This window comes from Manis javanica, chromosome 3 (assembly GCF_040802235.1).
Source record: "Manis javanica isolate MJ-LG chromosome 3, MJ_LKY, whole genome shotgun sequence".
Classification (NCBI taxonomy): Eukaryota; Metazoa; Chordata; class Mammalia; order Pholidota; family Manidae; genus Manis; species Manis javanica.
The window spans coordinates 99723463-99750409 of NC_133158.1; the positions used below are offsets into that span (position 1 = coordinate 99723463).

Consider the following 26947-nt stretch of genomic DNA (forward strand, 5'->3'; position numbering starts at 1 on the left):
AAGATAGTGTATCCCCAATACAAGTTTTCTGTAGTGATTTGTTTGGGCATTTGGTAGTTGTGTCAATTTATCTTTTCTTTGCCTTCTATGCAAATGGTGGGTATACTATTTCTGTTATAAGAGTCTCATGTCTTTTTAATTGTTCTTCATTTGTTTTCCTCGTGTTTCTCTTGGTATAACTACTGTCCAGGTCCTTGAGACTCATAGCTTAAAGTCATGTTAAAGAATAGGACCTCTGAGGGGTTGCAAAGAAGGAAAACGTAGACAATTTCTAGGTGATTCCTGACTCCTTAGGAAAGGTCTGTGCTTACCGTGGTCAATGGAGAGCAGGACAGAATCCAGGAAGATTTGAAAGAGACTTGGAATGATAGTTCAAAATTAACTGACCACTCACACCTGGTTCCTTCTTCCAAAGTTAATACCCTTGTAATTCACTGTTCTTTCACGTGGTATGTATGTGACAATAAGGAGAGAAGCCAGGAATGTTGCTTTTCTACATGGAAATAAGAGGCCACAGAAAGGAGATTTCCGCATAAAATCTAAAGATTCGTATCTTTTGCATTGAGAGAGACAATCTTTGGATCATTCCTCTCCCCCTTATCAGTCTCAAGTCCTTTATATTATCACAGTGTAAAATATAAGGTGTGAAATAAATGCCCAGAGGTTATGTAGTGGGAGGAACATAAGTTTCCGAGTTAGATTTGAGTTTATTTTTGCAGCTGGAGCACTTAACTAGTTGTGTGAATTTGCACAAATGATTTAACCTGCTCTACAGCTTTATTATCAGTAAAATAGAGGCTGTACTACCTGTTGTCAGTCTAAGTGGGTGAGGTAGTCATGTGGCAACAACCTCAAAGCTTTTGAGACTTGAATCCTACCCTTAGATGTGCCCAATTAGTGTGAGCAAGGGGCTCTCATTTTTTTACTTAGGGCCGGAGGGTAGCAGATGCTTCATTCATCACAGGCTTATGGGATCACCATGCTAGTGAGAAGTGTGCTGGCTCTCAAAGTTGTTTCTCAGAAGTGATGTATACCACCTCTGCTCACATCTTGTTGGGCAAAGCAAGTCTGGTGGTCTGCCTTACTTCAAAGTGAGTGGGAACACCACACAACCATTACAATGGCTACTGTAAAACAAACAAAAGCAGAAAATAACAAATATTGGCTAGGATGGGGAGAAATCAGAACCTTTGTGCACTGTTAATGGGAATGTAAAATTGTGCAGCTGCTGTGGAAAATATCATGGTGGTTCCTCAAAAGAATTACCATTCAATAAAATGAATCCCTTCACAGTGTATACATATGCCAAATCATCACCTTGCACTTAACTTTCTTTGGTTTTATTTGTCAGTTATACCTCACAAAGCTGAAAAAAATTAACCATATGATCCAGCAACTTCACTGCTGGGTATATGTGCAAGAACTGATAGCAGGGTGTCTAAGAGGTTATGTTCATAGGAACATTCTTTACAATAGTCAAAAGGTGGAAGCAACCCAAATGTTTGTGGATGAACAGATAAAATGTGGTATAATATCCATTGTATGAATGGAATATCCTTAAAAAGGAAGGAAATTCTAACATATGCCACATCATGGATGAGCCTTAGAGACATAATGCTAAGTGAAATAAGCCAGTCACACAAAAATAAACATTGTGTGTCACTTACATGAAGTATCAAGTGTTGTGAAGCTCATAGAAACAGAAAATTAGAATGGTTGTTGGTACAGCCTGTGGGGAGGGAGAAATGTGGAGTTGTTTAATGGATATAGTTTAAGTTTTGCAAGATGAAAAGAGTTCTGGAGGTTGATTTCCTAACAGTGTGAACATATTTAACCCTAACAAACTATACACTTACAAATGATTGAGATGGAAAATTTTATGTTATGTGTATTTTATCACAGTTAATTTTTTTAATTCAGATAAAAATTAAGTGGGAAAGTGTATCTTATCGTGTATCTGAATGTAGAATTCCAGAAATCTTTTTGAATAGCACTAAGGACCGCCATGCTACCTTACAGGATTGTTACAAGGATTAAGTGGAGTAACTTGCCATCAGTTGTTTTAAGATTAAATGATGATGCATGTTACACATTTATCAAGAGGCAGGTAGTATCTGTCCCTTTTTTTTAGATATATAAATTCCACCAGTTTAAACAAAATTTGTGAACAAAAATTCTGTACACCATAGTGGATAAAACACACACATATATATATATATATAGTAAGGTCAAGATAAATTTTGTGTTCAGACTGCAGAATACAAAACATAAAAAGCTTAAAATACTGCCAACTTCTCTTTGCTTCAAGCAAAAAAGAAAAAAATTTCGTAGTAAATAATTTGAAAAATTCACAAATGACTAATTTACCAGCAATGTGAAACTTCACAAAAGGTGAAAGCTACTCTGAGTCAAAGCTGGTGTTTTGCTCCTTCACTGGTGACCACTATTATTTTTAGATGGTGTGTACTCTTCCATGTAAATTTGGGAAATAACATTAAAGTTGTATAGAAATTTTTCTGATTAAAAGTAGCTCTTCTCCTTTCCCAAGAAGTCCAGATAAGCATGTTTTATACTGAATAAAAGTCCAAGATCAAAATATATAGTGACAATAGGAAGACCAAGCACTTAATTAGTACAGATTGTGGTAGATCCTTTTGCAAGGGCATCTTGTGTAATAACTCATTTTAACCCTCAGAACAGCCCCATGAGTTCAATTACCATTATTATCCTCAGTTGACAGGTGAAGAAAGGGAAAAATAAATTTAAGTACCTTGCCCAAGGTGACAGACACTAAAGAGCAGAGCTGAGATTATGATAACCACATAAATGTTGTCTTAGCATATATTATTGTTCTTTGAATGTTTCCTCTATTATTTACAGATCCAAAATTTTTAATTATATTTATATTTTTAAATATGCTTTAGGGATGAAGAGAAGCCAAAGAACCCCATGGTAGAGTTGTTCTATGGCAGGTTCCTAGCTGTGGGAGTACTTGAAGGTATGGTTGCATTTGTTTACTTTTCATTATAGTTGAAGAGATACTATCTATTAGGTCCTTTGTTTTGATAGTGACTCTATTGTTCACTGGTTTTTTATTTTAATTTGACCTACTCTGTATAGTAGTTCCTGTTGTATTGTTACTAAATGTTTATATAGAAAGCACATAATTGAGTGAATATAAAGGAAGGTATAGGGTACATTGTCACATGCTAATTGATGCTTACTTAATGTTGTCCACATGTGCTTTCCTTGGGAAGGTTTCTGTGATGCTGTGAATTGCTGGGATAGAGGAATTAAGGAGGCAGTTGGTGGGATATTTTGAAAATAATATTGGAGTTGAATACTGGGTGTGTTATCATGGTCACTGTTTTTAAGAGTATAAGTCTATGAATGTTGAAGCTGCAGGTAGCAATTTAGCATAGTCAGAATATTGCATTTTGGGGTTGATTACAAACTTCTTTAGACTAACTTTCAAGAAAGAGTTGTACTCTTATCTTTTGGAAAAGTTAAGTGTAATGGTACTCCATCTACCCTAAATGCCTATTACATAACATCTAGGTCTAACCAGTTACTCTTTGGTTTTCCTAACAAGGGAAGGGAACTAACTCATTAGATATACTTTAAAGAATAATATTACTAAGTCCCAAAGCATGTATTATAAAAAATTGTTTTCCCCAAATGGCCCAATCCATCATCTTTTGAAAGTTCACCCAAATTGCCCCAAGTATGAAATTTGGAAAACTGGTTTTCCTTCAGGATCTTAAGTAATGAATTTCCATGAAATTTTGTTTGAGTATAGTTTTACAGTTTGGAATTCAGAGAAAGGCAGACACTAACTCAGGATTTAGTCAGGCATTTAAAAGTTTATATTGAGGTGTTGGTGTCTTTTTGTTTGCCTCAGAAGTTAAAATTCATTATATAAGTAGTAGAATATTTTACAGAATACATTACTTTTCAGTTTGGGTTGCTCGTACTTTCATACTGATTTCATTTGAAGTAAAACACTGTATAGTAGCTCTAATCCGGTTGTGACTTAGCCTATTTATTAACACCCTTCATAAGCATTTCTACATGTATTATGCATCTTGACTCTTAAAAGTGTTGTTAAAATACTTAATATGTCAATCTTTGTTGAATTCTTTGCACTTGGAATTATTAAGTTGTTTCAGAGCTATTTGCTGGATTAATGTGGTGGTAGTACATTTCCATGTGAACTGTGTTTGAGTTGGCAAAAATAATCTTAGAGCACTTTCTTATTACTTTTAAATATATCTTCCTAGTGCTTCTTTTTAGACCAGTGACTCTCAATTAGGGGTGATTTTTAGTTTGTTTACTAAAGTTCCCCCATTGCAAAAGGTCCTCAACTTTTTCAGAACTTCTAGTCATTTGACCCCTCCATTGTGTTGCTCTCAGTCCTTTTCTTTTCTTCACTTCCTTCCCTGTCCATTATGATCATTCTTAAAATATCTAAAACTCCCTTTCCCTCATTCCTTTTTGGTAACACCTCTGGCTATTCTCTGACCTTCATTAAGCTGATCATCTCTCTGCATGTACTATAGACCTGAACATTGCTGGGGAAAAATCACGCAAGTGGACTAACTATAATGAATCATGAATTTGTAGAAGATACTAAGCTGGTCCCAATCCTATAACCCTACCTCGAAGGCATTCTTGTTTTATTTAATCACTTTTCTTCTGTCCCATTTTCTGGCATATCAGTTTCCTTCTTTTCCACTTCTAGTCCAAGTTCTTGGTCTCTTTGTTCTCTGAGAAAGACTTTGCCTCAAATTTCATGTATTTACCGTGAAACTAATGAAACCTAACCACGGGTCCTTTCTAAGGCCCTAAATATAATTTTGTATTACAGTTCTTAGAACAACTTTCTCAAATATATGAGCTTAAGGCTCCACAACTTGGTCCAATTCCTACTTCCACTACATTCTTTTTATTTGTCCCTCCAGAAAATAGAGGAGTTATTCAGTCTTAAGTCAAAGGCTGTTCTTTATATGTGCTCAAAATCTCATCCCTTTATGCTAAACTCAGACTTTGGTCTACCCCATTATCTTGCTTTTTTTCTCTATCTTTAGCTTCTCCCTCTCTACTTTGTCTTCCATATCACTGTTTAGACGTGGTCTGATACCTCACATTAAACAAAACAAAACTTCTCTTTTTACACTCTTTTTCAGTTAATCTTACTCAGCGTTTATTCTCCCCTTTAAAGAGAGGAGTTTGTTTTTGCCTGTAATTTGCCATTTATTCAACCCATCTCCCATCCGTCTTGCCCAAGACCTCTTCTAAAATACATCTTTTTAAGGTTATTGATTTCCTACATGTGTTCAGGTCTCTCGCCATTCCTGTCAGTTCTCAGACTGAACTCCAGTCATCTATTAATATATTGACTATAGTCTCTCCTTTTTCTTGTTTTCCTTAAAAACACTTCTAGCTTTTATGATACCATATTATCTGGGCTTTTTTCACACCTCTGTGGGTGCTTCGTAGGAGTTGTATTTAGAGTTTTTCTCATATCTAAAGGAGGGATCCTTGGGACTCAGCTTAGGCCCTTTCCCTTTCCTGCCTGCTAATTTCCTGGGCAGTCTCATTCACAACTTTAATTTTCTGCTGTCAAAAATCCAGCAGTGCTCCAACTTGCAGCTTCAGACCAGAAGATTCATCTTAGTTACACACTCATATATCCAACTCTTTTCTCAATCTGAAGTCCCCTGTGCCATTCTAAAACAATGATTGCCACTACTACTGTAAAACAAAAGGAAAAAGATATCCTCTGCTCTTCCTTAAGTGGTTCCCCTTTCAATACATGAACATCAAGGAATCGTTCATGCTAGAAATCTGAGTATCATTCTTGATACCTTCCTTACTCTTCTATCCTCCCATCCTGCTAGCACCCAGTCAATCAAGTACTATTGGTGCTCCCTCTTTTATATGTGTATAAATGTGGTATGTATGTAATTTCATCTGTTTTTGTACATTTTACTACTAACACCCTAGTCCATGCTAATTTATTTCTAGATGGATTCTGTAATAGTTTCCTAACAGTCTTATCTCCCTCTTAACATGAAGCTATGAGGATGTTTCAAAGACATAAATACAACCATACTGTTCCTAAATTTAACTATTCAGTGACTTTCTATTATACTCAGAATATATTGGAAAAACAATTCTTAACAAGGGCTATTAGACTTTGTAGATTTTGATCCCTTACCTAACTCTTCCTTGTCATCACCCCATTGTTCTCCCAAGCTATACTCTCCTCCCCTTAGTTCTTCAAACATGCCAAGTTCTTTGCATTCTTGAAGTCTTTGCATGTGCAGTTCCTTGGCCAAGAATTCTCCACAGCTCCCTGGCAGTCTGCCCTGGCTAACTCCATTCATCATTCAAATCACAGCATAGATGTCATTTTGCTGTAGAAGTCTTCCCTGCTCTGTCCTCTAGCCCTAAAGACTAGGTTAGCTCTCCTTTTTATGTACTCTCTCATGGCACTGTCTCAACACACCTTTAATAACAAACAATAATAATAAACAAGTATTTGTTCATCATTACAGGAGCAGTTACTGTGGATAATGTCTTTCTTCCAAAAGAGGTTGTGAGTTTCCTTAGCTCAGGGACTATATCTCTCTTCTTCACTGCTCTACATATTCTTAGTGTTTAGTACAGTATCTTGCCTTAGAAGGGACTTTTTGAGAGAATAAATATATATATATATACATATGTGTGTATATAATTACATACATACCAAAATACACACATATGGGTGTATAATTAATACCTATGGCTGGGTGTGAATGTACAAATGTACATGTATAGAGCAATAAGAAAGTTACACTGACTCACTGCTCTCTTCAACATAATCAGTCAGAATTACAGTTCAGGTTCAAGAGATAATTGATATATACACTCACATTTAGTAGATAATAGGTGATATTGAGAAACATTCATTGAATTAATTTTTCCCCATTACCTTGTAGGTAAAAAGTTTGAAAATACTGAGATGTTTGGTCAGTACCCACTTCAAGTCAATGGATTCAAAGATCTACATGAGTGCCTGGAAGCTGCTATGATTGAAGGAGAAATCGAGTCTTTACACTCAGAGAATTCGGGAAAATCAGGCCAAGAGGTGAGTTTAGCATCTTCATTATTTCCCTCCCCTTCGCAGGTCTTTCTTACAGTGCTGAGAGCATAATTTAAGGTTCTAATTACATAGCTACCTAATAGTTGACAGTATACTCAGAATATATGTTTGCATTTAATTATGGTAACTTAGACATATTTGTAGTACCTTTATAGTCAATAGAGCCTATAATGTATGTTAAATAGTCACTTAAACAATTTTTCTTAAAATTTTCTGATAAAATCTTTTAGAACAATGTTGCGTCTTCTTAGACTTTTCAGTCAAGGTACCAGTCATTACAGCATGTTAGTTGTGGAAGTTGAAGAAATACACTGATATTAGGGTGGAATTTTACATTGATGTACTTACTTATATCAAATATTATTGGAATTTGTCCAGATCTAAATAGGCAACACCAGACTCCTTTTATTATAAAATTGCTGTGTACTTGCATGAAGGGCAGATGAAAGAAATTGCTTTCTCAAGAAAGAAATAATTATAAAAATATAAACTTATTCTCTGTGTCCACAGGTCACTGTCTTGCCACCCATCTCTGTCTTTCCATCTCCATCTGTATGTCTATCCACTGTCCGTACATTCATCCTTGGGGGAGTGTTAATGTGCTAGAAAGCAAAGGACAGATATGTGTTCCAAAATCAGTCATCACTAAGCAGTTGCTGATAGTTGTCTACTTATAAGTCCATGCATGAGGGTAGCGTTCTTGCTTTGTGCCCTGCATTGCTGTATCCCTGGCAGGTGGCACAGTGACTGCAATTGAATTACATATTTATTGACTGACTGAATGAAATATCTCAGTGCTAACAAAAAAGTTTGTGAAGCCTTTATCCCTGAATAGGGGCTTAGTAAATAATAAATATGATATATTTGTGTTTCTTTTAGGGACTGGGTTCTTTGAGAATAAATTGCTTTTATCTGAATTGTGTGCTTTTTAAAAAATATGTATTTAAATTAACCCTTTTCTTGTTCTAACTTTCCTCATTTCTTTCTCTTCTCTCTCATTAAATAACATTAACTTTTTTTTTTAATACCAGAGAGAGTGAGAGATGGAGGGAAAGAGACAGATAGAGAAAATATTTGAAATACTTTTTCTCGCCATATCATAGATCATCTACTTCAGTGATTCTCAACAGATGAATAGGTCCCGTTAAAAGCTGTCAAATCAGAATCTAGGATAGGGATGCGGTACATGGGCATAAGAACTCCACAAGTAATTCTGATATAGACCTCTATTTAGGAATATTTAAATTAAGCTTATTTATTTTATTGATTGGGAAGCAGGTCTTTAAAAATTGAGACTTTCCCAGGATTCCATAATGGAACAGAAAAGCAGATCCTCTTTAAAGTGTGCTCTGTTTTCTATTAAATAAAAGGATGATGGGTTCAGGCAGGGAAAAAGGGATGGTATCTTCATTATATTGTCTAAGTAGCTTATAAGGGAAATACTATGATTTATAGGTAAATATTTAATAGTTAATTGGCAAATAAACTTTCTCACATATTTTTTGCTTTTAAAAATGTTTTTCTTATAGTGAACCTGAATTTCATTGTTTATTTTTTAAACAGTCTAGTTTGTCCTCCATCTTTGGCTTCATACTCTGAGTGTCCTGTACTACAGTATATGTTTGCCACCTAGGGAATGCAGTGATTTGTCATCTTCTCTGAATTCAGTGATTTCTAATAGCAGTTTCAATAATAGCACATTTGGTTACCTGTGATTCCTATTACCACTTGCCTATATTTGTTGGACACAATTGTTTCAATAATAATTCAACCTGGTTTAAGAAACTATGACTAACCTAGGGTAGACTATCTTAAAAGTTTTTAATACCATGCTTAAATTGTAGTCTTATTTCATCATATCCTTTATAATAACTTTTATTTCTAAGATCTTGAGTCTCCATAAACACCAATGGGTATCATTTTACACTTCTTTTTAAAGTACGTAATTCTTGATAACATCTTTTATCTCTTACACTGTTATTTACCAAAAATAGTTCATCTTACTTTGATACAGAAAACAATTCTTTTACTGAAATAGCTGTGGTCAACTAATACAGGAAGACCTCTAGTCACCAGAATCACTCATGTTAAAACATTCAGTGGGCTATAATAGTTCACATTTCTGAAGCGACATACCAAGAGACATCTGAGTAAATGGAACATGATTATATGTAAGAAAATACTTACAAAATATTTTTCTAAATCATAAATTTCAAGTTTTAATTAACTGGTTTGCAATTTTTAGATAAGTCAAACTCTACAGGAAACCTGGAAATGTATTTTGATTGCTATTAGAGAAAAAAATTACCTCATTTCTGGTGTGGGCATTCACTACTAATAATGTGTTGTACATCCTTTTAAACTATTTCTATGCACATATAAATACTTCAATCTGTCTTTCCTTACTGTTCTGAAATTTGCATTTTTCACTTAATAGCATATTGTGAGCATCCTTCCTTGCCAATATAGAGCTCTAAGCCATTCTTTTAAAAACCTGCACAGTATCACATAGCCTGTATTTATAAAATTATATTAATATAATTTTTCTATGATACAGTAGTTAAATAAGAATTATTTCAAAAAATGTCTTTAAATATCCTTGAGCATTTAGGAATGAAGGAAAGAAATGGAATCTTTGGGTCACAGGGCATGCTTATTTAAAAAAGTAAGTACTGCCAGATTTCCCTTCACAAAGGTGTACCAAGTTATAATCATAGTGCTGATAAAAATTTTATAGAACTTGAGCTAAAAAGCTAAATTAGAGAAACAATACCTATACATACTATATTAGATATGTGGGTATTATGTGGGAAAATTATCTTTTAAAGTTAAAGGGCAAATGAATGAAGACAAATGACAAACTAATTTTCGAATTGGAGAAGGAAGTTTTTGCTTCTTATGTTAAGTTTACATCCTGGCTTTGTTTGCTGTTCTGTGAGGAATTTGAAATGGTAGGTCTGTTTTTTCTGTCTCTCCCACTCCCCCCACCGCCACATACACACATTCATGTAATCTTACAAAAGCAAGGCATTTAAAACATTAATGGAAAATTCAGCTACTGTAACTTAGACAAATTACTACATTCTCTACAATCTATAAACAGGTCCTATTTGTGGTCATAATAAATTCAGGAGCACTTTTGTTTCCAATGCTGACTATATAAGTTCTTCGTTCACTAACTGCATTAATCTAACTAACTTTGTAAATTGCATACCATTTAATTAAAACATAAAATTCATGATTTATTTATTATATAATATAATAATAGTAATGATCATGATAATGAAATATGTTTAGAATATAAGCATCAGTTTTAACTTTAATGACCTGTATGTCATATGCAGGGCATACCAATTAGAGAAGTAAATACAGTTTTCTATTGAGTAGAAAAATAATATTTTGAAAGATCCATGTCTCTTAGAATTTCCTCAAATTTTATATTATATTGTTTAAGAATTCTAGTTATGTACTGCTGTACTTAAAATCCTAAAATTGCAGAGCTAGATATACCCAGAATATTTTTAAAAATGAATTTAATAAATATTTAGCTCTCTTCTTGACCCCATTAGCTTTAGAATGAGAGAGTGAAATCTCTCCACTCCTGTAGTAGGAAAAGCCTGTCACTTTGTTAGAGGAAATGCATTCACAGCAGAGACATATTACATAAAATAATATGAACATCCTTTTGTAAAGTATGGAAGCTATTTCCTCGATTTTTTAAGGCCTACATAGGAGCATACGCCCAGTTTGTGTTATTTCATTTCTATTGGCCATTGTAGGTTCCCATGAGTTAAAGTATGTAACTATTTAATTTTAATGGTGCCATTTAAAATATGGCATAAAATATGAAAATAATAGTTCTTGAAATGTACTTGTTTAGGTATCGTAAAATGAAGTAGAGAATATTATCCTGAGGCATCAAAATTTTCTTTGTGATATATAAGGGGTATGTTTTAATTCTTATTAGAAATTTTAGGTATAGATTAGAACTAACAAATTCTTGCCAATGCCATGTGAGAACAAAATAGATAAGCAAACTTTGCTCAAGAAATTTTAAAACTTAAACAATGTTTGTTGTGTTATATATTTATATCTTTCTATAGTCAGTTCCAGACAATATCCATATAAAACAGATTTCTTAGACGTCAACTTTTGGTAAAAGATAAACCAAATTCAACTCAGGAAATCACAATTCAGGTCATTAGCATTTTGGGAAGGAGAAATAATTTTGAATGACCATTTTTATTACCTGTATATAGAGAAAAGTAGCAACTTTCAAGATCTTGGTTAAATCTGATTTGCAAAATATTGTTCCTGCTTTTTTTAGTTATTTGAATTTAAATTAGTGTAATCTTAGTTTATTGAAAATAACAAAAACAATATAATTGTGGCAATTTCCTTTTATAGTAGTATATAGTAGTGCTTATAAGCACTTTAAAAATATATTTGTTACATTTTAATTTTGTTTTTGTTGGTTCACAAGTTCATTTTTCTTTCTCTTTAAATAAATACTGTTTATGTAAAACTTGAGTCTGTTTTATGAAAATAATTTTCTTTTGAAGTTTTGTTTCATTTCTTGCTTAGCAGTTGCCAAAGTTTGTGGAGGAGTTGACTCATACCAGTGAGGCTTTAACTCTTTAAACACTAGTCATGTAAAAAGATTATAGATATTGTTGCCCATACTATAAACTCCATATTCGTTAGTAATAGATCTTTTTCTTAAATTGGTCAAAATTTCACTAGGAAAACTTAATTTAAAACAGGCAAATACCACCATTGTCTAGTTTTTAACTTAAGAATGGTCATTTACGCTGTAATTTTTTTCCTTTGTATACTACATCTTTCAAGTTATTTTGTCCCATGTTTTTGTCAGTGTAGTTGAAAGTAATAAATATATGTATTATTCATGGTAGTAATAGCAATATAATATTGAAGAAGCCAGAAAACTTGAGCTATGATTTTAACCAATGTCTTTATCTTTGAGTTAGAAATTCTAATGCAAAGAATTATCATAGAAGAAGGACTTTTTAGAAGAATTTTATCTTTTCTGGTTGTGTGTTATTCCCATCCTTGGAATTTTCAAGAGGTATGGAAAACTTTTAGGAAGAAGTTGAATTTTAACTGAATTGTGTACCCAGTCAATAATTTGTGACATAGGCATTATGATGATGTATATAAAAATACCCACACTAATATCCTGTGCCTAGAATTGCAATGGAGAAAACAGAAAGGTGGCTTTAAGGTTTTTTGTTGTTATTTTCTTTCAGCATTGGTTTACGAAACTGCCACCTGTGTTAACATTTGAATTGTCAAGATTTGAATTTAATCAGGCATTGGGAAGACCAGAAAAAATTCACAACAAATTAGAATTTCCTCAAGTTTTATATCTGGACAGGTATGATTTGGTATATAGCGAGACTTAGTTTTGAAACAGTTAATTGGCCAAGTGAAGAATTATTATTGTTGTTTAGAGAAAAATTTTGCTTGACTCCCTTAGAATTAATCCTTACTTTTTGCATAATATGTCTAATACCATTTGTCAAGGAAAATCAAGTTCTCTATTTAGAAAAGTATAGTCACTGGATATGTTATAAGGAAATTTAAAAAAGTATTATTTTTGTATTTGTACTATAATTCAGAATTTTTTTAAAAACTGTTTTTTATTGTCTGAAATTTTGTTATAAAATTTCAAATGAATTGGTCTGTGGTGTTGGTTATACTTAATACTGTATCTGCTTCCATGATATTTAGAAATACTAATGATTGCTATTTTTCTTTCTCCTAATAGATACATGCACAGAAATAGAGAAATAACAAGAATTAAGAGGGAAGAGATCAAGAGACTAAAAGATTACCTCACAGTATTACAGCAAAGATTAGAAAGGTATTGTAACTTCTAGGAAATTATGAGCTAACTACAGGAAGTCATTTCTAGTGACTATCTGGAGTCTTTAATTTTAAATTTGCTGTATTTATAATTCTAGTGGTACTCTGGGTTGATATTCTACTTGAGTAGTTTTGAATTTTGTTAGAAACTAAAATAATTCTTAGTTGACATCAGAAAATTATTTTTGTGTTTAAGATTAAATATTTTTACTGTCAACAGGTAATGCTTTGTGGTGCTAAAAATATATATAAAGTTAAACTATTCTATTATTGAGATTTCTTCTTGCATGACACCATCACTCTTTGGAGATTTCCATTAAAACAACAGTAACTGAGATTTTCTCCTTAACAAAGAAGATAGGAACTGAAATGCCTACCAGGGTCTCATGGAGGATTTGTAAAGAAAGAGAGAAGTCAGGAATAAACTGGTAGGCAAAAGGAGCTTAGAGAGTGCATCCCTATAGAGAGGGAGTGGCTGCCATCCACACTAGGGGTGGTGCCATGCATGAACATTATCTCACTATTTTCTAGACCTTGATATTATTTCCAAAGATGCCAGAATCTAGATTCTCAATTGTGCTGTATTCCAGCCAAAAGTTTACAGGCTGAAATAATAGCGTGTTTGCAACTTCTGATCTAATCTGTATTTCGTGGTACAAGTATTAACTTGTAAATAAATAACCTAAAATTTTTTATATAAAAATAATGCATTATATATCAATAATTTTTATTCTTAAAAGTTATCAGTAGTCATATTGAAAAATAAGCAGAGGTAAAAGGTGGGAGGATAATATTAGTAACTGTCTTGATCATGAGACCAGATGACAGATCTAAAAATAAAAACAGTCTCAGAGATGGAATTGTCAGTTCATTTTCCTATTGGGTTACAACTTCGAGCAACATTTAAAATTTATAACAATACATACACACTTTCAGTTTTAATCAGCTTTGGTTTCCCTCCTTTGGAAAACATTAAATTTAACTCAAATGTATATTCAGTTTTACTGTCTTCATTTGAAAGCAAAATTAATTGTTGAAGATTTATTGAATGTTTTTATCATGTTTTATAACAATTTAAAAAAAACACAAAGTACTTTATGTACAAATAAAAGCATTCATACATTTTATGGTTAACAGATATTTAAGCTATGGTTCGGGTCCCAAACGATTCCCATTGGTAGATGTTCTACAGTATGCATTGGAATTTGCCTCAAGTAAACCAGTTTGCACTTCTCCTGTTGATGATATTGATGCTAGTTCCCCACCTAGTGGTTCCATACCATCACAGACATTACCAAGGTAAAACATTTTCTTGATAAAAGAGACAGCTATGTAGCTATATAACATAAAAATGTAATTGATGCCTTTAAAGAAGGTTTTATAAAATGCATGTTGTGATTTTAGTGGACTCTGAAAAGACAAAGTTCACTTAGAAGAACAGTTTGTCTTTTGAATGTTTTTTTATTTCACTGTTTGATTTTATGGTTGTGGATTCAAATTTTCACTGTATTTTTTTCTGTTCAGAATTATAACTTAGGTTGTTTTGGTGTATATTTCAACTTCTCCATGAAAATAATACTGTCAAATTAGATTTTTTTTTCTGTAAGGTGAGCTGGTAAGTATTAAAAGGGAAGGTTTTGTAATTTCAACATACATAATATTCATTTTAAGTAACTATGATTAAGCCATAGTTTCATCCTTACAGTAATGTAGTCCTCATATATTAAGAATCTCATTAACCCACATTTAACCTGCATTTTATTTCTTTTTTTTTTAATACCTTTTTTGAAATTATAAGCCAATTTAGTGCTATGTGTTTGGCACAGTCTTTGTTCAGAGCTCCAATTTGGAAAGTTTAATAATATTCTATGCTTTAAAAATACAGCACAACAGAACAACAGGGAGCTCCCTCTTCAGAACTGCCAAGCACATCACCTGCATCAATAGCTGCCGTTTCCTCACGATCAATAATATATAAACCGTTTACTCAGTCTCGGGTACCTCCAGATTTGCCCATGCATCCAGCACCAAGACACATAACAGAGGAAGAACTTTCTGTGCTAGAAGGCTGTTTACATCGCTGGAGGACAGAAATAGAAAATGACACCAGAGGTAACAAGTTCCTCACAGCATAGCTACTATTGCCTCAGATGGATATGTAATGTTAAAATTGAGAAGGGAAATCACTTCTGGATTTCATACATAAGTATTTTAAAGTATTTTTTTTTCTAGAAAGTGTTTCCAATAAGCCAAAAATGTCTGGCTTCACATTTTAATGAACTTAATATCAGGTTCAGAAAGACTAAAAGATTTTCCCTGGATTACTGAGCTGATTAATGACATAGCAGATGGCTTGGTTTTCTAGTTTAATGCTCTCAATTTACATAAAGCTGGTATTCAAAGCTACTTCATTGGTGAAACATCATACAGCATCAAATTTTATACTTATTATACTTCCCGTAATGTTTGCATGAGTTCAAGTGCTAAAAAATTTTCTTTAGGTTTAAGAATTACAAATGGGAATTTAAATTTTTAATCTGCCTTGACAGAGATGTCCAAATATGATCTATGAGCTTGGTGCCAGCCTGTAGTGAGTTTTAACTGGCATGTAGCGAAATAAAGACAATGCTCTGTGGGAGGTGTGTGTGTGAGTGTGTGTGTGTGTGTGTGTGTATTGGTGTTGGTATTGTTGCCTTCTGTCTTTTCTTGAAAGTAACTCTTCTTTATTCTGAAACTGTCTCCTTTCCACTTTACTGCTGTTAAAATGTCCTTTTTAAATGAAGTGATGTTAATTTAATATTTTATTGTAGGCTTTATTATAATTTTTCCTTATGTGTCAAGGAAAAATTGACTTTTTTTCCCTGCTATCATTCCTCAATTTTAAACTAATTTTATTGATGTATGAACAAAGAAAAATCTGGAAACTCCTGTTTTATACCAAAAGATTGGAACTATTTTAAATGATATCAGTACCTGGATTTTAGAGGCCCAGCTAGACTCTCTATAGGCAATATGTAAATAAAGAGCAGTCCTAATTTAATAGAGAGTAAATAGGGTGTGATGGTAATTAATGATTAACATTAGTAACTATAAATATTTACCTTAGTATTTTTCATATATAAGGGAATTTTTAATATTTGATGCATTAAACATTAATTACATGTTTCCTGAATACTGTGCTGTTACTTAATTTTCTACTGAACTTGGCAGATTGTATTGTTTTTATTAAATTTAGTATAGGTAGAAGCTAAGAAGCTTTTGAAACCAAGGTAGTGAGTGGCATTGAGGGAGGAAATAAATGAATACATTTAATATACTCTTCAGAGAACTGACAGATGCAGATCTGTCAAGAGGCGAGAGAGAGGGAGCAATCAGGGATGATTCCCTTAGTTATTCATAATAGTATTTCGTACTAGTGTGAAGTATGAATAACTAAATAGGATGCACTTTAGAAAAGAGCAAACTGGTGGGTGAGCAGATCCGTACTTCAAGGGAGGAAGTAGGAATATGATGAGTCCACTTTGGGCCCTTTTAAGTGTGAGGAACTTAAGAGACATTTATGAAACAAGATTTTGGAGCTTGATACTTAATACTTTGGATCATAATAACACTATGGGTCAGGTAAGAAGGTTTTCCTTAGAATATTTGTTTCCTCTCTTTCCTCCCTGTTGATATTAGCTGTTAGCATTATTTAAAAAAAAATTTTATGGTATTCCAACACATGAGTATGATATGATTTATTTATTTCTATATTGATACTCACTCAGTGTTGGCCTCCTATATACGTCTTGACATATTTTTGTGAACGGTACTTCTTAAAAGTACCATTTCTGGTACAAAGTGTATATGTTAAAAATTTTAACTTTTTAAAAATTCTCCCCCAAGACATTGAAGCAGTGTACATTCCTATTAACCATGTATGAAAAGAGCCTATCCCCCAAAATCTTTCCTAGCCCTCAGTCAGCACTTTCTAATTGTGTTGATAGCTGGAAAAATGGTATTTTAATGTCTTAATTTGTATTTCCTTAATTATGAGTGAAATCCTGTTTTTCTACAAATTTCTTGTTTTGTGACATTTGCCTATACCTTATGTTGAGCAGTTTATTGTTCTCTTATTGCTTAATAGAAACTTTAACATTATGGATATTAACTTGTTGCCTGTAGTATTTTCCCATTTTGTCTTTGCCATTTGACTTTTTTTATGTGTTTTTTGTTTTGTTTTTATAATGTAGCTTTTCTTAAGTTTGGGGAGGGCATCTTATCTTTTCCTTTATGATAACTGGATTTTCTATCAGGCTTAGAAAGGCATTTCCCCCACTGTAAAGTTATTAATGTTTTTTGTAGTATTTCATGGTTTCTTCCTGATTATTTTCAACTGCGTCATAGTATGGAGTGGTTATGCTTTCATTTAATCATTTCCGTATTGATGGATGTTTAAGTTGTCTCTAGTTTTTTTAATTATTAGGGACAATATAGCTGTGAACATGCTGTCTCTGAATAATTTCATAGGTAGATTTCTACTAAAAGTAAAAATAATGAGTAATGAGAATATTATTCATTTCCATGCATGATTCTACTGGATTGTTAATTCAATTATGTAAATATATAAGATGTGTCATAAAGTTATTTTATTTCATTCTAAAGTTTTTTTTCCTGTTTTATATAAATATGTAAGGGGATTTAGCTTTAATCCAATTAGCTTTAATTAAAACCTTTATAGACTTGAACAAAGTTCAGTTTAATTGGCTCTGCACATTTTTCTAAGTGAACTGTATTTGTTTTGATTTTTAATTTTGCATTTCTGCTATCTTTTACTAAGGAGAATTCTATTTCATTTTATACAGACTCCAAATAGTAGTGTTTTTAAGAAGAGTTTTAGGAGTCCTTCCTTATTCCTCTAACATAATGGCAGGAAAACCTTTAGTCCCTATCTTAACAAGTCTCAGTAAATATTTGATGTTAATCATTAAATGTCATTTTCTCTCCTTAGATTTGCAAGAAAGCATATCCAGAATCCATCGAACCATTGAACTAATGTACTCTGACAAATCTATGATCCAAGTATGTTAAATTTTGAGCTAGTAAGCATTATCAAAAGTTATTTACTAGTTTTTGTTTACATTATTAACCAAATTGTTATCCGAATTCTCCTTACATGTTTTGTTATAAGATTGCTGAATTTAAAGATTCCATATTAATATTTACCCGATGCAGTTGATACTCTCATATTGTATTTTTGCTTGCTCTTATTATTTTAAGTAAAATTTATCAACATTTTCCATAAGGCCTTAATATTTCTTTTTAAATCCTACCAGAGAAGTTATATGGTTGTTCAAAGAAATAATGTATATGGAAGAAAGTATATGGCTCAATTAACATTTTAACTTCTGTGATACATTAAAGGAGCCATTTTGCTAAACCCAGCCATCAATTTATAATTGTGAAGGTTTAGACAAATCATATACTACATTTAAAAATGTCCGTAAGTTCTTTATTTGAAAGAAATAGATCAAGAAATATATGCAGTAGAAATACATTTTCAAAATTTTGAAAATCATCTTTTTTATATACCTGTCTTCTTTACATGTCCTTAGCTTATTTACCTTCCCCCAGTTTTTATTTCATATTTTCATTTTTTTAAAAATTTTATCTCAGCTGATTTTTTTCTTGTATAAAATTTAAAAAGTATGCTACCACAGTATCCTCCAATCAGATAAGTTTGTGGGTTTCATGGAATGTGGTATAATAAGACTACTTAGCTGCAGTTTAACTCTTCTCTTTTCATATTTAGGTTCCTTATCGCTTACATGCTGTTTTAGTCCACGAAGGCCAAGCTAATGCCGGGCACTACTGGGCATACATTATTGATCATCATGAAAACAGGTGGATGAAGTACAATGATATTGCTGTTACAAAATCATCATGGGAAGAGCTAGTGAGGGACTCTTTTGGTGGTTATAGAAATGCCAGTGCCTACTGTTTAATGTACATAAATGATAAGGCACAATTCTTAATAAAAGGTAAGAATATGAAATATATAAGGAGGTATATATTTTTAAATAAGTAGCCATTTTATATGTCTCTGGTCTCTGGTGTGATTAAGGTGATGAATTTGAATAGAAAATGCTATTAAGATTCATTTAAGTGAAAAAACTGGAATTGAAAAGTAATGTGATCAGGGCTGAGAATTGGAGTGTATTTTGTATCCAACCACAATTATTCCATAACTATTATAAAATATAAATCTGACCTGTTTCTCCATGCTAAAATTCTTTTAATGACTGTATCACAAAATTATATTCATACTCCTTAATCTAACATATAAGGCCTCTATTTTCTGGCCTCTTTATTGTCTCTCCAGGTTCATTTATCAATAACTATTATCCATTTCAAAATTTATATACATTACTGATAGTTGAACTTCTTATTCCGCTCACATCTAAATCTACATGTTTTTATTTTTTTATTTTTTGCTAGTAATGTTCTTATTTCTTTATTCTTTTGTCTAATTCCTGCTTATCTGGCAATATTCAATTCAGGTGTCATCTGCCATGCCAAGTTTTTCCTGACTTGCCAGAATGTATCCCTTCTGTGTTCTAATAGCATATACCTCTGTCAGGCACTTGGTCTGTGTTGGGATTGTATGTTGACTTGTCTTTCCCACTTACCCTAATCTGCTTAAAGCCAGAAACTATGCCCTACTGTCTTAATCGTCTTGTTTCTCATATTCTGATATAGGCTTTGCATATGGAAAACACTTAAAGGTTTGTTGAGACTAATAAAATCAGTTTTCCTTTTGTATTTAACCATTCAGCAAAACTAGCTAGGCAATTCGCTTATGACTGGAAGCTGAAATTGATTTTGTGTGTGTGTAACAGAGGTGGAGTAACCCTTCTAAATAAGACTTACGTAATGTTGTAAAAAATTTTGCTTTAGTAGTTTTCAAACTGCATATAAATATATTGCTATACTTAACTGCTTCAGTGAAAAAGAATTTTAGTTCTATTTTAAGCTTAATAAGTTTCTGAGTTATTCTCTTTTTGTGGTAAGTTTTACTTCGTGAATAATCAAGCATCTAGTATTTTCTTATAATAGAAAATGTAGTACTGTATCAGTGTTTGAGTATCACTGTTGTTAACTTTATGTATTGTTCCATTGTTTTACTCTTCATATTAAAAATAAAAGCTGAGAACGTTTCCTATAATGGATTATCAAATACTTACATTATTATTTTTCTGAGCATTTGAGTTTTTTTGTAACTATTAGGTAATATTGATTTGTTAAATGGTAATGATTCACACTTTAAATCCCTTGTGAAATGCATTCTGTTTTGAGCTTTGCATTTTTCCTTTAAACCTTAATTTTATATTAGTTTTTGAAATATGATTTGCAGAGGAGTTTAGTAAAGAAACTGGGCAGGCCCTTGTTGGAATAGAAACATTACCACCGGATTTAAGAGATTTTGTTGAAGAAGACAACCAGCGATTTGAAAAAGAACTAGAAGAATGGGATGCACAACTTGCCCAGAAAGCTTTGCAGGAAAAACTTATAGCATCTCAGAAACTGAGAGAGTCAGAGTCTTCCATAACAACAGGTTAGTCCATTTCTCTTAAATTATATCTTATTATCATTATCATATTTATTATTAATATTATAAAAATAAGATACATGTATTGAAAATAAAATTTAGTTATCTTCAAGTATGAAGAAGCCAGTAAAAATCATCTGAAAGTCTATCACTCAGAGATAACCACAGGTAATGATTAATTTACCCTTTTGCCAGACACCACTGTATATGTATATAACTTTTTCAAGGTAAATGAGGTGATTCTGCTAACTCTCCCTCTACTTACCCAGCCCATTTCGATTGGATTTGATCCTTTTTTTCAGGAAGCTGGGGAAAGCTGTGAAACCAGCAAGTACCCCAAACCAATTCACTAGAACTATCAAGAGAATGAACTCTATAGTAATTTCACATTTGAGCAAAATAACACTAATGTTATATGTCCATATATATTTTGTGTAATACTGAAATAGCACTATTAATAGAAAGTACCAATTTAATTTTTTTCAGAATTCTTAAAATTAAAAAACAAAATTAGCCAAATGAAATATATGTATATTCCAACTAAAAATATGGATAGACCTGCAAAACAGAGATTAATGTATAAAAATATAAATATTTTAAAATATTCTAAAATTATTAGCTGAGGAAATCAATAACATTCACAGTGAATACTATACAAAAATAAAGAATGTGTTCTAGTAAAATTGAAAATAGAATATCATCTGATTTTCTTAAAAGATGATTCCTCATCACTGAGTTAATGTATTTTAAGGAAGACTTCTAGAAATTAAGAATGACAAATGTTGCACAAGTAATCTAGCTGTATTTCAGGTTGAAGCCTTAACACAGTATATTAAACTGAGGTACCAGTTAGTACAGAAGTGGCCAGTTAAAACACAGATAAAGAAACAGCATGGCATCTATTAGGTTCCTACTGTTTACACAGGCCAGCAGTGATGAAACCTCCAAGGAGTTACAGGATGAACAAAAAGCACTGTATATTTAGACATATAAAAAGCCAAACTTTTTGTCCTACTATTGTTTTTAACAAAGAAATGGAAATAGCCTCAGTATACTATAGGGTATTGTATGAGCCCTCCATACAGAAGAACATAGTATAACAAATAAAAATTGTATTGACATGAAAAATATATTAAGTTAAAAACAGTATATTCAGAATGATTCTTTTTTGAAAAATGTGAGTAGGTAAAGTCTGGAAATATATAATACTAAAAACAAGAGTACTTATCTCTGGGTAGCAGAAAGAGCTTTCTATTTTACTTATTTTGGCTATTTGTTCTAGTAAATGTACTTTCTAATATGAAAGATAAAGTCAAACTTCTTTTTTTCTGAGGACTCTCTATTCCTTGCATTTCTTCCAAGTCTACTTCCCTATGAGAATCTTATGTTTTATCTAAACCAGATTATTCCCCATTACCCTTGTTTGTAGGAAACTTTCCTATTACTATGATACTGCTGAAATATCTTTCATTTAAAAAGTGTCCTCTATATTCTTGAAATTTTCCCCATTCTTTAAGACCTTCCTCATAGTCCAAAGTCTTTATGAATTCCACTAATATTACCCTTGTAGCAACCATTAACTTTTTCTTCTTAATCCCAATCTTCCCACTATCAGATTTATATTGTACTTATATTTTGATTTGCTTACCAGTGTAAAGGCTAATTAATAGCAAGCATTTTATTAATCTTTTACCTGTCCTTACAGTGGCTTTACATATGCTATTTCTTCTGCCTGGAATCTTCTTTTTCATGTCCAAGATAATATCTACAAATCCTTCAAGATTCAGCTCAGTTGGCATTTATTCTATAAAGTCTTTATTAACATATACCATCATCCCAAGTGTGTGTATTGGGTCCACAGTGCTTCTATATAATCATGTGCATAACTCTGTTATTGCATTCAGTACTTTGTATTGTAATAGAGTATTATTTATCTGATTTTATTGAGAGTTTCTAAAAGTGAGTTTTACGTCTGTTTCTTTTTTTACATTGTTAACACCTAGCACAGTACTGAAAATGGCACAGTCTCAGTAAACATGCTGAGAATGAAGTTTGGGTTTTTGTTTCCAAACCCTCAGATCTTAAAACCTTGTAGGTTCACCTACTAGAACTACAGCACTGTTCAAGTCAGTTCCCTGAAAGATAAATGTATAGGGAAAACTCTAGAGAAAATAGTTGTCATGACAGTCAGACTCATTCAGCATTACTTAAGGTTTTCGGACTCAAATCTCTATGTGGAAGGAAACCCTGGTGACGTGACCTAAGGCATATTTGACCATGTTGACACAATTACTTTTACTCCTAAGGACTTATTTTACACAGACTGTCCAGTTTTCGATGGGTAAGACCAGTGGTTAGACCAGATGGATTTCTTGGCCCTCATGCATTAAGTTTGTGTCCTACTATATCAACCATTCATGTTTTTGTCTAAGAATGTATGTTCCTCATACAGGGACACTGAAAAAACATTATAGTCCAAAGTCAGGAAATGTAGAAATGAGGATATGTAATTTCTGTAAGCATCTCTCTTGTCAAACACATTGTAAGCATTCCTTCCTCTAGTTTTTCCTTTTCACAGTCTATTGCCCTTCCATTATCCTAGTTAATCATGCCGAACTTAGTTATCTTTACATCAGTCCCCAGACTTTTATGTCCAAAATATATCTTCAGTCTTACCAATTCTTTCTACCTTGTTACTATTTGTTATACAAAACTTGCTCATGTTGCTTTAGTACCTTCGGTAACTTCTGGTTTTACTTTCCTCTCTAATCCATTCTTTATAATACAGCCAGAATAATTTTTAAAACTTGCCACATTGCCTCTGTATTTAAAATGTTTATTCTCTTCCTTTTGCCCTCAAAATATACATGATGCAAAGGCTCTTACTGATATTGGATCATTGCCATCTCTTACTTCCTGTACTATAGTCCAGCCTGGCCTTTTGGATCCTGCAGGGGCATTCTTCTATCTGGCAAACCCAACCCATCATCCTTCAGCTAAAATGTCAGTTTATCTCATATCCCATAACCTAAGTTATCCCTTCTCCATTTTATCAAATTGATAATTTAACAATATTATTATATAGTAATAGAAAAATGATATATAGAATATCTAATAATATAATAATATGAATTATAATGTCACAATTCATATGTGTGATTTTTTTTTGGTTAATGACTTTCTCCATAGTTGACTATAAGCTTCATTGGGGCAGAGACTGGCTACTTTGCACACACTCAGAGCCCCAGTGCCCAGCCTAATGGTTAAGTGCTTAATTATAATACTTTGGTTAAATAGACAACCATGTGTGTTTGAAATTATAATATTATTTTGAATAATATTTCACTTTGAAAAAAATCTTTGCAATCACATATTGGAAAGGATGATAGTAGCCCCTTTGTATCTTACCAGTTAGTTTAGCAAGGACTCACTTAACCAATTGTAAAACATTTTAGCATACTTTCTTTTTATTCTTCATATCCATTCATTTATTTATTAATTCATTTGTTCCACTAAGCTATTGTGTGTTCACTGTATACTATGTGTTGAAGAAATAGCAATAAAAAGTGAGACAGTATTCTTGATCTTGAGATTCTTACTTTCTAACAGGGCATATGAGCTTGAAAAAAAATACTGAGGGTAATAATTAGGTGATAATTGCAGTACGGGCTATTTAAAAAAGTGTAAGTTACTTAAGAACATTGGTTCTCTGGGAATGATTTTGTTCCCCAGAGGCCATTTGACAATACTGGAGACATTTCTAGTTGTCATACCTTTTGGGGACAGTACTACTGGCATCTGGTGGGTGGATGCCAGGATTCACAGGACAACATTCCACAGCAGTGAGTCATCTGAACCAAAATTTCAATCCTACAGAGGCTGAGAAACCTTGCTCCAGAGGTGGTGTAATCAGGAATACTTCCATAAGGAAGTGATATTTAAACAAAAGGATATATAAAAGTTATTAGATGAGGGAATGAGAATGGGCAAAATTACAGGCAGAGGGGAAAAAATAAAATATCTGTAGGCTGGAAGTTAAACCTCCTCTTCAAAGTATGAATTATCTAAGCTGAAAAGAAGACTACTGTTTGTCCTTTTTTGGACAAAGGACACAAAGTTATGTTGGAGAGATTGGCAGAGGCCCACTTAGATAAAGCCTTTGGGGTCACCTGTGAATCATTCAGTGGACACGCAGAATAAATTGTTGCATCTCTGGGTTTGGAGCTGTAAATGTACATAATAGGTACAACTTTGGGAGTTCCTCACATGGATGGTATTTGAGGCCTTGAATTTATATTGGTACCAATTTGCCAAGTTGTAATCGTTTTTCCTCAGGTAACACTCAGCTACTAGTGCCAGGTTCAGGAGAAATAGAAGGTTGGGTTCATTCAGAGTAGGGTTTTGTCAAGTAGGTGTGAAAAGGCTTATGTGGCCAGAAGAATAACTATTGTGCTCTCTGTGGAAACTCATACCAGGATTGTTATACAAACTAATTTTTTTTTGTGTAGAATGCTTATGTTTTTCCAAAATGAGATTTTAGTAAGTATGGCAGAAGAATTAACAGTGGATCCCTTACCATAAACTGTAATGAGTACCTTTTTCAGTAATTATTTGACTACTCTTAAATCTGATTTTTGTTGGATTGTTAATTCTGGGGGAAGTGGTGTATATTGAAGAATATATTTCTTTAAATGGAATAGTAAAATTAATTATTATATAACTTTAAATTAGAACCAAATAACAAATTCATTAGCATAGACTCTGATTTATATTAGATACACAATTGATTCTTTTCTTATGAAGCACAAGCAGGAGAACCAGAATATCTAGAGCAGCCATCAAGAAGTGATTTCTCCAAGCACTTGAAAGAAGAAACTATTCGAATAATTACCAAGGTAGCACATGAGCATGAAGATAAAAGTCCTGAAACAGTTTTGCAGTCGGTAAGAACTTTTCTTTTAGCTCTCTGACCACAGCTATGTTCACGGTGTTTCCTAGCAGTGTGATGGAGAGCAACCTATCTGGGAGTGAGAAGAGGCCAGGGCCAAGGGACTGCCGTGAACATGACCAGTGACCCGGGGTGTCACTTGATCATCTAAAAATGCTTCCTTTTTAAAATGTTTTAATTTTCCTGTTAAAGAATTATGAAAAATTATAATTATAGACTAAATTGGTCATTTGATTTGAAACTTGAAAAGTATAAAATTTAGCATTTTTTTTCTTTCTCCCATGCCTCCTTCCATGTTGTCATATTACATTATAATCGTTGGGAATATAAGGTATAATTTTAATTGTGCCATGAAATGTATTTAAGAATAAAATGCTAAATACTCTAGGGTAGAGTGTAACTAGCAGGATAAGTGTGATCTTACAAAATGATTTATGCATATTCCAGTGGAGTGTCCTATACATTGCTGTCATAATTCTCCTGTGTTGTAGTTCTCTAGGATGTCTTTTTATAGCAGTGAATTGAGCACATTGGTATTGTATTATGTTTTCAGTGACTATGGCATTCTGAGATATGCTTTTTCATGGGTTTGGTACTATAAAACCATTGTGTTGCTCTAGTTACTTTTTATATTATTAGTGATCATGAGCAACTCTAATACAGGTTTCATGATAGCTAATATTAGTATTTGAAGATTCCCCTCCTAGAGAACTAAACAGAGCAGGACATACAATTTTTCAACATATAGTTTTCTACATAGTGAGCTAATCTCAATGATAACCTGCTAATTGCAATGGGGTCTTTAATATGATAAGACCTTTATTAGCCAAACTGTCAATTAACAGGGTATTCTGTTAATTTGGCCTTGATGAAGTAACAATCAAAATTACTTTAATATAATTACCTGTTTGAAAAATTCTAACATATTACCATAAAAAAGTATTAATATAGATAGATTTGCTTATTTCCCAAATTTTGCAAATATCCTGGGGACTCTACATGAGCTTGAGGTGAACACCTGCTAACTCTAGAGCACTTGCTGGGAAATGCTTCTTCTAATGAATCTGGGATGTGTACTTCTTGAGGGATGGAAGAAGAGGCAAGAAAATCCAGGAAGGGAAAAAGAGCAGAGAAACAGAGACAAGGGAGAAATATTTTTGCCTGATATAAAAAACTAATTTGCCAGGACCTTTGCTAATTGGTTTTTTATTTGTTAGTGCTTACATTATGGTTAATAAGTATCAGCCTTTTAGCTGGTATCAGAAAGCCAAAAGCATTAAGTAAGCTTAATGTAGAATCATTTTTTTTTAGTTTTGCTAATCGTATTTAATTTAAATTTGCAGAAATCAGCACTTAAATTAAACTTTTTCTATATTTT

At 32.7% G+C, this 26947-nt stretch overlaps 1 protein-coding gene across 10 annotated transcripts in view; it reads left to right on the top strand.

Annotated features, from left to right (window-relative positions):
- Window positions 1-26947, top strand: part of USP25 (ubiquitin specific peptidase 25) — a 149298-nt gene that overhangs the window by 86309 nt on the left and 36042 nt on the right. For all 10 annotated transcript variants that reach the window (XM_037012640.2, XM_037012641.2, XM_073231834.1 and 7 more), the window contains 10 exons: window positions 2925-2998; window positions 6984-7132; window positions 12415-12542; window positions 12936-13031; window positions 14171-14332; window positions 14919-15145; window positions 18024-18094; window positions 18825-19053; window positions 20427-20627; window positions 25425-25564. In XM_037012640.2, coding sequence (XP_036868535.2) covers window positions 2925-2998; window positions 6984-7132; window positions 12415-12542; window positions 12936-13031; window positions 14171-14332; window positions 14919-15145; window positions 18024-18094; window positions 18825-19053; window positions 20427-20627; window positions 25425-25564 — 1477 coding nt within the window. The remainder of the gene's footprint in view (window positions 1-2924; window positions 2999-6983; window positions 7133-12414; window positions 12543-12935; window positions 13032-14170; window positions 14333-14918; window positions 15146-18023; window positions 18095-18824; window positions 19054-20426; window positions 20628-25424; window positions 25565-26947) is intronic.